This window comes from Heterocephalus glaber, unplaced genomic scaffold (genome assembly GCF_053883595.1).
Source record: "Heterocephalus glaber isolate CG9 unplaced genomic scaffold, H.glaber_assembly_v1.0 deba00001761, whole genome shotgun sequence".
In the NCBI taxonomy this organism is placed as follows: Eukaryota; Metazoa; Chordata; class Mammalia; order Rodentia; family Bathyergidae; genus Heterocephalus; species Heterocephalus glaber.
The window spans coordinates 3,647,389-3,660,996 of NW_028258458.1; the positions used below are offsets into that span (position 1 = coordinate 3,647,389).

At 57.8% G+C, this 13,608-nt stretch overlaps 1 protein-coding gene across 3 annotated transcripts; it reads left to right on the forward strand.

Moving 5' to 3' along the window:
* The first annotated feature begins 41 nt into the window (after positions 1-41).
* Tmem38a (transmembrane protein 38A) lies at positions 42-12,925 on the forward strand. 3 transcript variants are annotated; one of them, XM_021251108.2, is made up of 7 exons: positions 661-884; positions 5,350-5,509; positions 8,768-8,924; positions 9,002-9,186; positions 10,516-10,603; positions 11,154-11,271; positions 11,988-12,925. In XM_021251108.2, the coding sequence occupies exons 3-7, from the start codon at positions 8,818-8,820 to the stop codon at positions 12,198-12,200; spliced, it is 711 nt and encodes a 236-aa protein (XP_021106767.2). In that variant the 5' UTR covers positions 661-884; positions 5,350-5,509; positions 8,768-8,817; the 3' UTR covers positions 12,201-12,925. The 3 variants fall into 3 exon arrangements, with proteins under 3 accessions (XP_087058103.1, XP_004873326.1, XP_021106767.2); XM_087201977.1 differs by lacking the exons at positions 661-884; positions 5,350-5,509 and adding an exon at positions 42-176; XM_004873269.3 differs by lacking the exon at positions 5,350-5,509 and having other exon boundaries at positions 651-884.
* The last annotated feature ends 683 nt before the right edge of the window (positions 12,926-13,608 follow it).

Consider the following 13,608-nt stretch of genomic DNA (forward strand, 5'->3'; position numbering starts at 1 on the left):
CCCGGGGGATGGGAGCGCCACTCCTTGCCCGGGAGGTCCCGAGACGAGGAAGAAAGGGCGGAACGAAGCCTGTGCCTTCGGGACAAACTTTCTCGCGTCCGACGCGCGCGCGCATGCGTCAGGATGCGCAAGCAGAAGTTCCGCCCTGAAGCGCCTCCCGCTCGCGGGGATCCGAGGTTCGGGTTTCTAGAAAAACGGAGCCCAGACCCCTGAACTGTCCAGGGACGGGATGTGGTGCCGTAGGCTCCAGACTGTGCGGCGCTGCAACTCTATGGGCTCCAGAAGAGAGGTCCTCCTAGGCCCCGCTGGAGGCTGAGTCCCCACTGGGCGCCCCCCAGGTTGTACTGATGATGGGGTCCCCTCAGGGGAGCGTCCTGCCTGAGCTCCACAGAGGATAGGGGCCCAGCTGGTCCAGCCGGAGGGGCGGCAGGCGACAGGCGCCCAGATGGACACGGGTCCCGCTGTCCGCGTCGCTGGGCTGAGGGGAGCCAGGCGTGCAGCTGCCCACGTCTTCATCCTGGGGCCTCTCTGCTCCCGGGGGCGGGGCCGACCGGCCTGGGGGCGGGGACTCCGCGGGTAGAGGCAGGGAAGGGGTGGGGCCTTGGGGGCCGCGCCTTGTGCTCGGTGAACTGGGCGGGGACTGGTGCGTGTGGGCGGGGCCGGGCGGGCCCTCGGGGGCGCTCGGCGGCTCCGCCGCGGGACTGGCTTTGGGAGCCGGGCCGGGTGGCACCGGCGGGGCGGCGGTGGGCGGGCGATCGCCATGGAGCTGCTGTCGGCACTGAGCCTGGGCGAGCTGGCGCTCAGCTTCTCCCGGGTGCCGCTCTTCCCGGTCTTCGACCTCAGCTACTTCATCGTCTCCCTTCTCTACCTCAAGTATGAGCCCGGTGAGTGCCCCGGGACCGTCGGGGGCGGCACCTCCCGGGAGCGCTGCATCGTGGTTTCGTCCCCCAGGCGCGGGTGGAGAAGGGATGCGTGGGGTGGGGCGCACGCGTGTAGAGCGCACGGGGTCGCCCGGTGCAGATTCACGTCCCGCCGCCCCCTGCGTGACCTTTCTCTGCCCCCTTGGCGCGCGCCGCGGCTGCCGGCTGCTGATGTCTAAATAAGGCCTGCGAGCCGGGGGCAGCGATGGGGTTCGGGAAAGTGATACCGGTGTCCCCTCCTGTCCCCTCCGCGCCGGCGCTGTGGGAATTCTTCCAGCCCGGCCTGGGATCCTTTCCACTCCCGAATCCTTTCCACCTGGCCGGGTGACGCGGGTCAGCCTCCGCCCCAGGCCCCCTTGGGGAGACGCAGGAGGAAAGACAGACTCTGCTTCCATCCCCTTTAACATTTTCCTAAATGAGAACAACCGGCCTCTTTGGAGCGCCTTCTATTTTTATACCAGGTTCACCAGCACAAGTGCTTCTCGTTCATGTCCAGTATTCTAATTAGTCTAGCTCACCACCACACGCAATGGACAGGAGGAAAATCTAGCTTGAGATAAAAGATCAGCTACCAAAAACTTTGTGACCATTTCTCCCACTTGGGTGTAAACTATGCTTGTATCTCAGAACAGGAATAGCTTTAGTTTTTTTTCTCTTGTAGTAGAAATAATTTTATTCTTTCTCAGATGACAAAAAATAGGCACTCATGTTTACCAAAAATCATACTGAAAAAAAGCAATATTACAGTTCAACTGCCCCCCCCCCCCAGTTTTCTTCTGTGCATTTATACCCTACACTTAGAGACAGCCGGGCAGGGTCTTATGCAAACAAGACCACAGCCTGCTGTCAGGAGAGGAGGTACTATTTTTGCCTATCCACCTGCCAGAGCCTATTTCTTTAATCTTCAGAAAAGCAGCTGCATTGCAAAGCAGAATAAGGTTTGTATTGCCTTAGCTTAAACTTGGAGCTGTATTTCCTGTCTAGGGGAGAAATCCTGGTGGCCTTTGCCAGTGCCCTGAGCAATTGCAGAACCCAGCACATCTTGGGAAATCTAAAACGAAGGAGGATGGGCTTAAAGTGCTGCAGCCTGAAGAGTCCCCAAGGTCTGGGAGTGGTTCTCAGCCCTGGCTACCCAACAGATGCACCTTCGGGTTTTCAAAGCTCCCACCAGCTGGGGTGCAGCACATATGAGGCCCTGGGTTCCTCTCCACCACCTCAAAATGAAGTGTCACATTGCTATGTTTGCCCCACCCCATTTGGTGTGGGTGCTCAGCTTCTGAAAATACTGTGTGTGTGTTACTAGGGACTGAACATAGTGCCTTCCAACTGAGTCTCATCCCCAGCACTTTTGGGGGGGGGTACAGGGATCGAACTAGGGACCTTGAGCTTGTGAGGCAGGTGGTGGAACCACTGAGCTAAATCCTGGCCCCCCAGCACTTTTTAAAAAATGTTTTGAGACAGGACCTCACTAAGTTGCCCAGGCTGGGCTCAAATTTGTGATCCTCTGTCTCAGCCTCCCAGAGTGCTAGGATTGCAGGTTCAAGCCATCACATCTGGCTGTCTATAAATAATTCCTAGAGTTCATGTGAGGTTGTAGTACCAGCATTTTCAAGGCCTGGCCACACAAAGTGGCCCAAGCCTGTAATCCAGGTTACTCCAGCGGCTGAAGCAGGAGGATCACAAAATCACAAGTTTGAGGCCAGCCCAGACAATTTAGCAATGCCTTGTCTCAAAATAATAGAAAAAGGGCTGGGGTGTTGGGAATTTAGCTCAGTGGTTCCACCGCCTGCCCCGCAAGCACAAGGATCCGAGTTCGATCCCCGGTACCAAAAAAAAAAAAAAGGGCTGGGAGTGTAGTTCAGTGCTGGAGCACTTGCCTAACATGTGCAAGGCCCTGGGTTCACTCCCGCTGCCCCCCAAAAGCAGAAAAACAAGCAGAATTTGCAGGGCCAGGTACAAAGTGACACAGTGGGACCCCTTGTTCAGAAATAAAGAATTTCTGAATTTGGAGCCTTTTTGAGCCTGGGGTCCCCTGAAGCTGACCCTGGCTAAGCTGGCTTTCAGGAAGACACTCTCCAAACTGGGAGTCAGTTCTGCCCCAGCACTGGGTAAACACAGAACTTGTCCCTTCACCTCCACGAGTTTCTGTTTCTCTCTGTAAAATTGGTTCACTGGTCAAAGAATCCCACACCCCCTTTCCTGGCTATTTGGGATTTTTTTGGTTTTTGAGACAGGGTCTCGCTATGCAGTTCAGGCTCTCCTTGAACTCACTATGTAGCCCAGGCTGGCCTCGAATTTGCAGGAATCCTGCCGCCTCAGCCTCCCAAATGCTGGGATCATTGGTGTGGGCCACTGAGCCCAGCACCTTTCCTGGCTGTTTGTGAAGACCTTCTGGGAACTGTGCCAGGAGCGGGGACTGGAGCGTTTTGGGGAGGGGTTACATTTATTTGGAAAGCTCTGGGGAAAATGGTTCCGATCCGGCTCTCTGGGGAATACTCATCCGTGGCACCTGGGAGCTGGATAGAGGTGCAGGGTCTTGGGCATCACCCAGACTGCGGAACCCACATCTGCATTTGAGCCTTGAAGACTCCGGGTGATTCATGAATGGGCCAAAGCTCAAGACTGGCTTAACTGAACACCTGGAGCACTGGACAAGCAGAGGGCGGGGCCTGGCACCTCTCTGGGCCCCACTCCAGGCCAGGAGAAAGGAGGAGGCAGAGTGCTTCGTGCCACGTGCCTGATCGCAGCAACGGTCCTGGGCACCTTAACCCCCTGTCCATCCCAAGAACCTTTCTGGCCACAGTCCCCAAACCTGGCTTCCCGTCAGACTGACCTGGCAACCGTTACTCCTTCCTGGTCATTTAGATCCGAGTCCCCAGAGTTGGGTCCAGGTGTCCCCCTGCATGATGGGGCGTTGCTTCCAGGACTGCCCATGGGCACCAAACTCGAAGATGCCCAAGCCCCTGCCATAGAGCTGAGCAGAGTTTGCATTGACCCCTCGCACCGCCCCCCCCCCCGACTTGCAGCCCCTGACAGCCAGCGTACATGGTGTCTATGTCATATAGCTCATAGTCACTGTGCTGCGTCCTTAGGGGATCGCTCCAAGAAACACTCCCTACATGTTCAATACAGGCTCAATTATTTCTGGAATCTTTTCTGCCTGAGGTGGTTGAATCTTCAGGTGCAGATCCCACAGGTACAGAGGGGTGGGTGTATTTTTTGAAATTCCCCAGATAAGAACTGATTGTCCACACCAGGGTTTCCCAGCTGTCCTCTGTACTTCAGGAGGTGTCGCTGCCTCACTGTAGTCGCTAGCAGCATCCCCAGCCCTCTCACCCTAGGGCCCAGGCCAGCTGTACAGGGAAGCAAGCCTGGGGAAGACATTCCCGGGTGACAACCAGCCAGACACAATCCCCTGGCTGGGGCTGCTGCTGCCGCTGCTATTTTTACAAAGAAACTGAGAATATAGATTTGCACCTCCTTTGGTGTCTAGAAGGCTCCAGACATTTCGTTCAAACACTTTTTCTTTTTAAAGTTAATAGACTTTTTTTGTTGTTATTTGTTTTTTTGAGACAGGGTCTTGCTACATAGTCAGGATGGTCTTGAATTTGCTACACAACCCCAGGCTGACCTCAAACTTGCAGCGATCCTCCTGCCTCAGCCTCCCACATGCTAGGATCACAGCCGTGCACCACCACACCCAGCTGACTGTTTTTCAGAGCAGTTTTAGGTCTACAACATACTCAAAGATGGAAGTGCAGATTTCCCATAGGCTCCTCCCTCCTCCCCTGCCACCACCCTCACCAGAGGAAGGTTTGTCCGCTGTTGTCTTCATCATTTGGGGCACTGGAGCAGAACCCAGGGCCTTGAAGCAAGCGCTTGTGCCAGGCAACCGCCCACCACTGAGCCGCACCCCAGCCTGCTGCAGTCTATGGATTTTGACCAACATAGAACAATGCGCATCCACCCTTACAGAATCGTACAGAAACAGTCTAGTTTCACTGCCTGGAAATCCCCTGTGTAGCCTTTTCTTTGTTTTGGTTTTGTTTTTCCAGTACTGAGGATTGAGCCCAGGGCCTTGGCACTGAGCTGCATCTCTGGTGCTTTTTATTTTTGTCTTGAGACAGGGTCTCACTGAGTCACTAAGTTGCCCAGACTGCACTGGAACTTTCGATTGTCCTGCCTCAGCCTCCTGAGTGCTAGGAGTACAGGCATGGGCCACCACACCGGCTTCAGAGCTGAGTTTTAAAAGTCTGTCCAGGGAGGACTAGACTTGCCTGGCAGGAGCGAGCCCCTAGGTTTTTATCTCCAACACTGCAAAAAAAAAAAAATCCACCCCCTGAGATTTCCACCCCAGACATTTCCCATTTCGGCTGGGATTCTGAACGCCGCTCGAATCTTTGCTAAGAACCAGACCGTTCCTTCTCAGTCCCACAGGCACCCTCTGGAGTAACACATAGAACCGGGGTGGAGCAGCCGGATACTCCTGCTTTAGGAAGACAAGGTCTACATCTGGGAAAGCTAGGCCGTCCCATCGCTGAAGCGCACACCAAGTCGGGGTGGGGGTTGCTGAGATCACCCCGGGCCAGGTAGGTCCGGCCAGGCACGTCCCAGGCGCTTGGCGTTGAAATCCCCGATTCCCAGGCTTGCTGCTACCAGCCCAAAGTGCAGCAGGAGAAGCCCAGGGCTGTGTCCGACAGGAAGGACCTGCCTGGGCTTTGGAGCCTGGAACAGCTCAGCGTCACTTTCGAGGGCTCCCTGGGGCAGGCCTGTCCCCTCAGTCACCTCTGAGCATGGGGACCCTGGTCCCACCCCAGTGGTTGCAGTGGTGTTGGTAATGCTGGCCTTCTTTCGCCCTCACCGTGCAAGGGGACAGAGCACAGTGTCTGACCACGGCCACACCACAGTGAGTGGCAGAGCCAGAACCTGGGCACCAGACTTTTTTGCTTGCAGTACTGAGGGGTTGAACCCAGGACCTTAGCAATGAGCTCTGTCTCCAGCCCATTATTTTTTGAGACAGGGCCTTGCAAGTTGCCCAGGCCAGACTTAAGCATGCTATCTTCCTGCCTCAGCCTCCCCAAATGGTGGGTGCACAGGTGGCTCTGGGTATGATGCCAGGGAGTGCTCACAGGAACACACAGGAGCCTTCTGGAAGCCCTGCCCTCAACTCCCAACTTGTCTCAGATTGATCCCCAAGGGCAAAAGAAAGACTCTGAGGATCACAGCCCCTGGGAGTTATTTTTAGATGCAGAAGTATCCATTTCTGCACAACAGGGTGCCTGGCCAGACCGGCTCTCAGGACCAGCAGCTGCTAGGGGATTAACTCTCAGCGGAACCCTGGGTTGTAAATAGAAGCCCCAGGACAGGGGAGGAGGGACAGTGTTTTGCTTCTGAGCCAAGGACCTTGAGACTTAGGGGGAGGGGAGGGAACGTGTCATCCCAGGCTCCAGCAGCAGTGAGACAAAGAAGGGTGACACGGTCCCCACCCAACACAGGAAAATGGTGAGTTCAAGATCATGTGGCTAGTTGGTGTGAGGAGGAGAGAGAGGATTGCTTACTTTTTACTGTGTCAGGGATGTGTGCTGATTGTAAAATGTAGTCTGGGGGATCATAAATTGTGATCTCTTCCTGTGGTGGAATACTATATAGCAGTGAAGATGAGCATTACCCTTGAAAACCTTGTGGTCAGTAAAAGAAGCCCCACACAAAAGGCACATGTGTCATATGATTCCACCCCCATGAGATGCAGTCAGCTCTTTGCTTCTACGGGTTCTCCACCTGAGAATTTGACCAATCATTGATGGAAAGTACTCAGCACAGCGGGTGTGGTGGTGCATGCCTGTATTTCCAGCATTTGGGAGGCTGAGGCAGGCAGGAGTACTGGTGCAAGTTTGAAGCCAGCCTGGGCTACATGCAAGACCCTACCTAAAGAGAAAAGACAACAGATAAACCACATCTGAACTGAGTATGTCCAGACTTTATTTCTTGTCATCAATACAGCCACTATTGACATGGCATTGGTTGTACTATGTATTCTCAGTCATATAGAAGTGGTTTAAAGCATACGGCAGGGCTGGCGGGGCAGGTCGGCGGTGAGCACCTGCCTAACATGTACAAGTCCTGGGCTCCATCCTTACCGCTGAAACCAAAGTACATGGGAGGGCTGTGCGACAGTACAGCCTTGTGGATCCAGGACCTGTGTCCTACCTGCAGCAGGGTGAAGGGTCACCCCAAAGAGCTGCAGGATGGCTGTATCTAAACCCCAGAATGCTTTCATCACCCTGACCCACAAGCCTTCCCCACAAGCCTTCCCCCACCTTCACCCCAGCAGCACCAAATCACTTCCTGTCCCAGTGGAGTCAGCTGTCCCGGACACAGTCTGGGCTAGAACTTGTGATCCTCCTGCCTCAGCCTCCCAGAGTGCTGGCGTGACAGCTGTGCACCACCTGTTAGACTGTACTTTTCTCCTGCTGTAACCATGTGTCGGTGCACATCCCATCCTCCAGTCTCCCGCTGGCATCTACAAGGAGCAGAAGTGCTGGTTGTGTTGCTGTGACAACATCCTGGCTAATCAGGTAGGAGGAGGAAAGGTTTATTAGGGCTCCTGGCCTCAGAGCCTTATGGGCCAAGTCTCATGACCCTGTGGCCTCCATGTGGCAGAGGAAGCCTCTTCTGTGGCCAGGAGGCAAAGAGGAAGAGAAAGGGCCCCAGGGGCCTATGTCCCCTGTAAGCCACGCCCCCAATGACCTACTTACTCCCACTAGGCCCCACCTCTTCAAAGCTCCACACTTCCCAACCCGACACAGGCTGGACCCCAATCCCTTATAACACATGAACATTTGAGGACTCTGCGCACCATACCCCAGGCCTGGAGCACAGAGCAGGTGCCGTCTCAGATCTCCCTGGCGTTGGGGTCCCGGGCCCCCCAGAGGGGTGCAGGTCAGGCTCACTCACCAGAAGCAACCACGGTACCCGGCAGGGCTTCTGTCTGTCCCGGTGCTGTATCAGAACCTGCAGGGTGGCTGATTGGCCCCAGGGTTTGTTCCTCCCCCGTGGAGGCTGGAAGGCTGAGACTGGGTGCTCGGGGCCGTTGGTTTCAGGGGCCTCTGCCCACTTACAGTGCCTGCCCCAGGTGAGGAGCAGCAGAGGATCCTCTAAAGCAGTGGTGAACACATGGCACACGTGCTATTTGTCTTTCTTTAAGAGCGTCAGGTATGAGTTCATTTTTCTGAACTAAAACTTCGGTATTCAGGCTTAATTGCAGTGTTGGCGCTTTGTGACAAATGAGTGCATTTGGGGTTGCAGTCTAGGCGCTGGTCTTTAAAAGGTTAAAAGGTCCGCCGTCCCGTTCTAAGGGCACTAATCCCGCTTGGGAGGATCCACCCCACAGCCGGACCACCTCAGGATATGGACGTGTGGGAAGCCCAGTGGTGTGGTGCACGCCTGTAGTCCAACACTCTGGGAGGGTGAGGCAGGAGGATCACCGTGAGTTCAAGGCCAGCTCAGGGGCTGGGAACGCGGGTCAGCACCAAGGCCTGGGTTCAGTCCCGATCCGCACACATACGAGGGACGCACCCCACCGCCGGGTTGGAGCTGAGGGGAATTTGGGGTCTCTCCTATGAAAGCCTCTCCCGGTGTCCGAGCCTGGGAAGCCTGGGCAGTGTGAGGGTGTCACTGTCGCCACCGCTGCGTGGCACAAAGCCGCCCCCCCCCCCGCCCGTGCAGCCTTGGTGTCGCGTGCGCCCTGCTCCTTCTCTGAGCCGCTGACTCCCTGGCGCCGGCGACGCCCGAGGAGGGCCTGGGCTGGCCGCGGTGCCCTGATGGGGCTGACGGGCGTCCTGCTGCAGGCGCCGTGGAGCTGTCGCGACACCACCCCGCAGCCTCCTGGCTGTGCGCCATGCTGCACTGCTTCGGCAGCTACATCCTGGCCGACCTGCTGCTGGGCGAGCCGGCGATCGACCACTTCAGCAACAGCGCCAGCGTGCTGCTCGCCTCCGCCGTGTGGTAAGCGCCGCTCGGGGCACAGGGCCGGGCAGGGGCCGCGCCCGCCGCCTCGCCTGCGACGCCTCCTCCCTCCGCAGGTACCTGACCTTCTTCTGCCCGCTCGACCTCTTCTACAAGTGCGTGAGCTTCCTGCCCATCAAGCTGGTCTTTGTGGCCATGAAGGAGGTGGTGCGCGTGCGCAAGATCGCCGTGGGCATCCACCACGCCCACCACCACTACCACCACGGCTGGCTCATCATGATTGCCACCGGCTGGGTGAAAGGTAAGCGGACCGGACCAGGACGGTGAGACCCCGCCAGGCGCACACCAGCCGCTGTTCTGGCCCAGCTAGCAAGCCAGTGGCCTGACCCGGACGGCGGACACCGCGAGAGCCAGCGTGCCCGGCGCGCAGCAGCATCCGGGCCCTACCCGCAATCCCGAGCACCCAGCTGCACGGCAGCGACAGCCAGAAACGACCCCCCAGCAACATCCCGGTCCCCCCAGCACTCCAGAGGTTGAGGCAGGAAGATCATCGCGAGTTCCAGGCCAGCCTGGGATACATGGGGAGACCCAGCCTCAAAAAAATACAAAAGAAAAAGAAAGCAACACTCCCCCAGGAGAGCCTCATTTCTCCGTAGTACCATATACGGGTCTTTACCTTTGTAGGCCCCGCCCATCTTCAGCCCTGTGAAGCCTGCAGACCCTTGTATATATTCATTGATGATTCACTGTTGTTGTTGTTTTGAGGAACAGTCTCGCTAAGTAGTCCAGGCTGGCCTCAAACTTGCGGTGATCCTCCTGCCTCAGCCTCCCCAGTGCTAGGTCTCCCCTCTCCCCCATCATCCGCGCTAACAGGCAAACCAAGAGAGACTTCAAAACTAAGTGTTACAGAAATAAAGAGGGACCGTTCAGAATGAGAGAAGAGTCCACTGACCAGGAAGGCAGTTTGCAGTTATGTAGATGTTGCATATATGTTTGCAGTTACAAACATATATGTACCTAAAAACAGGGCACCAAATACATAATGCAGAAGCTAGCTGCAGCAGCCAAGTGTGGTGGTGCACACCTGTAGTCCCAGCTCTTGGGAGGGTGAGACAGGAGGATCTCTGTAAGTTTCATGGTAAATTTAAGACGAGCCTGGGCTACATAGCATGACCTTGTCTCAAAAAAAAAAGCTCAAGGAAGCCAAGTGTGAAGAACAGTTCCACTTAATCACCGGAGAAGCGTCCCTAAGAGTAACAGGAGGTCCAGGCAAGTGCTAAAAACTGCTTCCTGTCGTCAGAGTCCCCAAGCTGGAACGCCCTCCAGAGAGCCACAGTGCCCGTAGAGCCGGAGCCAGCCCTCTCTTGCTGGGTGGCTCCAGGCAAGAGGGAGCGGCCCACAGTGGGGGGAGTTGGGGTGGGGAGGGCTGGGTGGATTTGGGGGTGCTGGGTGGGGTATCAGGCAGCAGCCTAGTTTGAGACCCAGCGGGCAGGGGCCAGGCCTGGCCCTTCACACTGGCCTGGCTCCAAACGTGCCGGCTCTGTCACCTGAGCCTCAGTCCCCCCCCCCAGGGACAGTTGCACCCCAGGCTGGGCATTCAGCGGCCACTCACCAGCGCCCCATCCCGCAGGGTCTGGCGTCGCCCTCATGGCCAACTTCGAGCAGCTGCTGCGGGGCATCTGGAAGCCGGAGACCAACGAGATTCTGCACATGTCCTTGTGAGTGCCACCGCCCCTCCGCCCTTCAGCCCCTCAGACCTGCCTCCCAGGAGCTTCCAGGGGCTGTGGGCCGGGAGCCCGGGGCCGGGCCACGCGTCTTCCCAGAAGGCAGGGATGGGAAGGGTGACGTTTGGTTTAGGGTTTGAAGATCAAGTAATTTTCTGGCTAGAAGGAAGCTTTGGACAGAGGCCAGGAGAAAAGAACGGTAACAGTGCCAGGTCTGAGGGGTCGGGGTGCAGGCTGTGGGGGTAGCGCGGGACGTGGAGCTGGTGGGGAGGGTGGGGTCCGGAGCTGGAGCGGAGAGGGGTGGGGAATTCAAGTTCAAGCCCAGCCTGGGCAGCTTAGTGAGGCCCATGAAGTGAGACCCAGCGTGCAGCCCACTGGTGAGCGCTTGCCACGCATGCGCGAGGCCGGGTTCCGGCCCCAGCCCCAGCCCGGGACAAAGGCAGAAAGAAGAGGAGATGGGAGGTAGCCGCAGCAGTCTGGGGCGGAGCGGGGCGCCCGTGGCCCGGATGATGACAGCATCTCCTGACAGCATCTCCTCCGGCAGTCCCAGCAAGGCCAGTCTGTACGGAGCCGTGCTGTTCACCCTGCAGCAGACGCGCTGGCTGCCCGTGTCCAAGGCCACCCTCATTTTCCTCTTCACCATGTTCATGGTATCTTGTAAGGTGAGCCTTCCTGCCTCGCCCTCCCTGCCACCGCCCCAGCGAAATGAGGACGCCTGCCAGGAGGCCGTGGGAGGAGGCCATGAGCCCCTGTGGGCACAGGGACAGGAGGAAGAGAGGCCACGGAGGGCGGGCGATGCAGGGCCCCCGCCCCTGTTTGGCCCGGCCGGGATCATCCCTCCCGGCAGCTGAACAGCGACAGACACTCGCGGCTCTGGAGGAGGGCAGTGTGAATGGGGCCAGGAAAACCCCAGCACTCCAGGAGGCCGAGGCAGACCTAGGACCTGAGGAACTTACGGAAGCCCTGTCTCAAAATCAAAGATAAAAGTACCCGGGTGTGGGCCTGGGTGTGGTGACACACGCCTGTCATCCCAGCACCCGGGAGGGGAGGCTGAGGCAGGAGGATCACTGGGAGTTCCAGGCCAGCCCGTGAGTTCAGATCATAGTGAGTTCAGGCCAGATGGAACTACACCGAGAGACCCTGTCCCAAAACACCAAAAAAAAGCGGGAATGTAGCGAAGTTCGAAGGCCCTGGGTTCCATGCTCAGTACCACCGAAAAGAAAATAAAAACCAGGCCGGCCGGGCCAGGGTCCCCACAGAGGGGGCTGCACCCCGAGAAGGCCCCGCCCGTGTGAATTCCGGGCGGGCTCCTGGGCCTGGCTGACCCGTCCGCCCCTCTGCCCCTGCCTCCGCCTCGGTCTCCCTGCCGCCCGCCCAGGTGTTCCTGACGGCCACCCACTCCCACGGCTCCCCATTCGACGTCCTGGAGGCCTACGCGTGCCCCGTGCTGTTCGGGGGAGCCTGGGGCGGCGACCACCACCACGAAGGTCAGGGCGCCCACGGGCCCGGCCCGCAGCACGGCCCGCCCGCCAAGCCCAAGGAGGAGCCGGGCGAGGGCGCCCGAAAGAAGAGGACCAAGAAGACGGACTAGGCCTCCTCCCGCCTTCCCGCCCGCCCCGCCCCGCCCCGCCCCGCCCTTGGGGCTCTGGAGCCGGCAGAGGTGTTCCTGGTCTGTGTTCTTTTCCTCCGAAACTGCTGCGACCCGAGGCTCCCGTGACGGTGACGCCTCCTCGGTGCCCGCGTTGACCCGGGCTCCGTGGCCAGGCCTGCTGGGTGTCCCAGCAAGTTGTCTCCGAGCCTCCCGCTCCCCCTCTGTACGCGGTGGAGACTTCAGTGCTCCCCTGCACAGCAGGGCTGCCGGGAAGCCTGACGCGGAAGGGTTTTATAGGCCCTGGGTGCTCTGGCCTCGGACGTAGAGGCCTCTAGGCCCGGATGGAGAGGTCCGAGGTAGTCGCTGGCCTCACACTGCCCCCAAACCAAAGAAATGTGCCCAGTGGGGAGGGGCTTCCAAGCTCCGGCTCTGTATTTGAGTCCCAAACATCAGGCCTTCCACATGCTTTGCTGACACTCATTTAGTCACTCAACAAACACCCTGAACCTACTCGGAGCAGAGGGATGGTGGTGAGCAAGGGGGACAGTGGCTCCTCATCTCGACATCTGTCACCAGGACTCTGGAAGAGGTGAGCGGGTCCAAGTGTCACCCATCTGTTGGGAAAGTGCCTTGCTTCAATGATTCCCCAGGGTGCCCATGTACCCTGATTTCCTCTAGCATGCCCGCCCCAGCCCAGATGAACCAATAAACCCGCTGTGAATGGACCACTGTGGTGCTCCAGTTTTGGCGACCTCAGACCGGGGAAGGGCCGCTCCAGCAGATTTCAGATGGGGGTGGGCAGACTCACCTCAGTTAAAGGACGGCCCAGTGTGACCCGTGTTCTGGGGCTGCAGCACAGTCCTGGAGCCTGGGTGATTGGTGAGGGCTGGAGGTTATTTCTTCAGAGGTTTTTTTTTTTTTTTTTTTTTTTAGTACCAGGGATTGAACTCAGGGCCTTGCGTTTGGGAGGCAAGTGGTAGCACCACTGAGTTAAATCCCCGGCCCTTCAGAGGTCTTTTTTGAGACTGGGGCTTGCTAAGCTGCCTGGGCTATTCTTCAACATGAGATCCTCCTGCCTCAGCCTCCCAGTGTGCTGGAATCCCAGGCATGTGCCACTGCACCTGGCAGAAGTCACTTTGATGACGAGGCCACTGCCGGGGTCACTCAGTTAACCTGAGTGTGGACTTATCCACTGTGACAGCAGAGCACTGGGGACAATCCCTGAGGACCTTTAGGATGAAGCCCTAATGCACGGAGTCTGGGGCACACACAGAGCAGAGCGCCTCTGTTCAGAGAAAAAGGTGGACCAGGTGTGGTGGCACACACTTGTGATCCCAGCACGCCAGAGGGTGAGGCAGGAGGCTCACCATCTAGCAATACCCTGTCTCAAAAAAAAGGTCCAGGGCCA

What these genes read in the sequence shown, in the direction of transcription:
- Tmem38a (XM_004873269.3), top strand. Translation starts at nt 761, where the DNA reads ATGGAGCTGCTGTCGGCACTGAGCCTGGGCGAGCTGGCGCTCAGCTTC. An exon ending in CTGCTCGCCTCCGCCGTGTG is followed by an intron (nt 8,925 to 9,001) that starts GTAAGCGCCGCT and finishes CTCCCTCCGCAG; the next exon opens with GTACCTGACCTTCTTCTGCC. An exon ending in TGTTCATGGTATCTTGTAAG is followed by an intron (nt 11,272 to 11,987) that starts GTGAGCCTTCCT and finishes CCGCCCGCCCAG; the next exon opens with GTGTTCCTGACGGCCACCCA.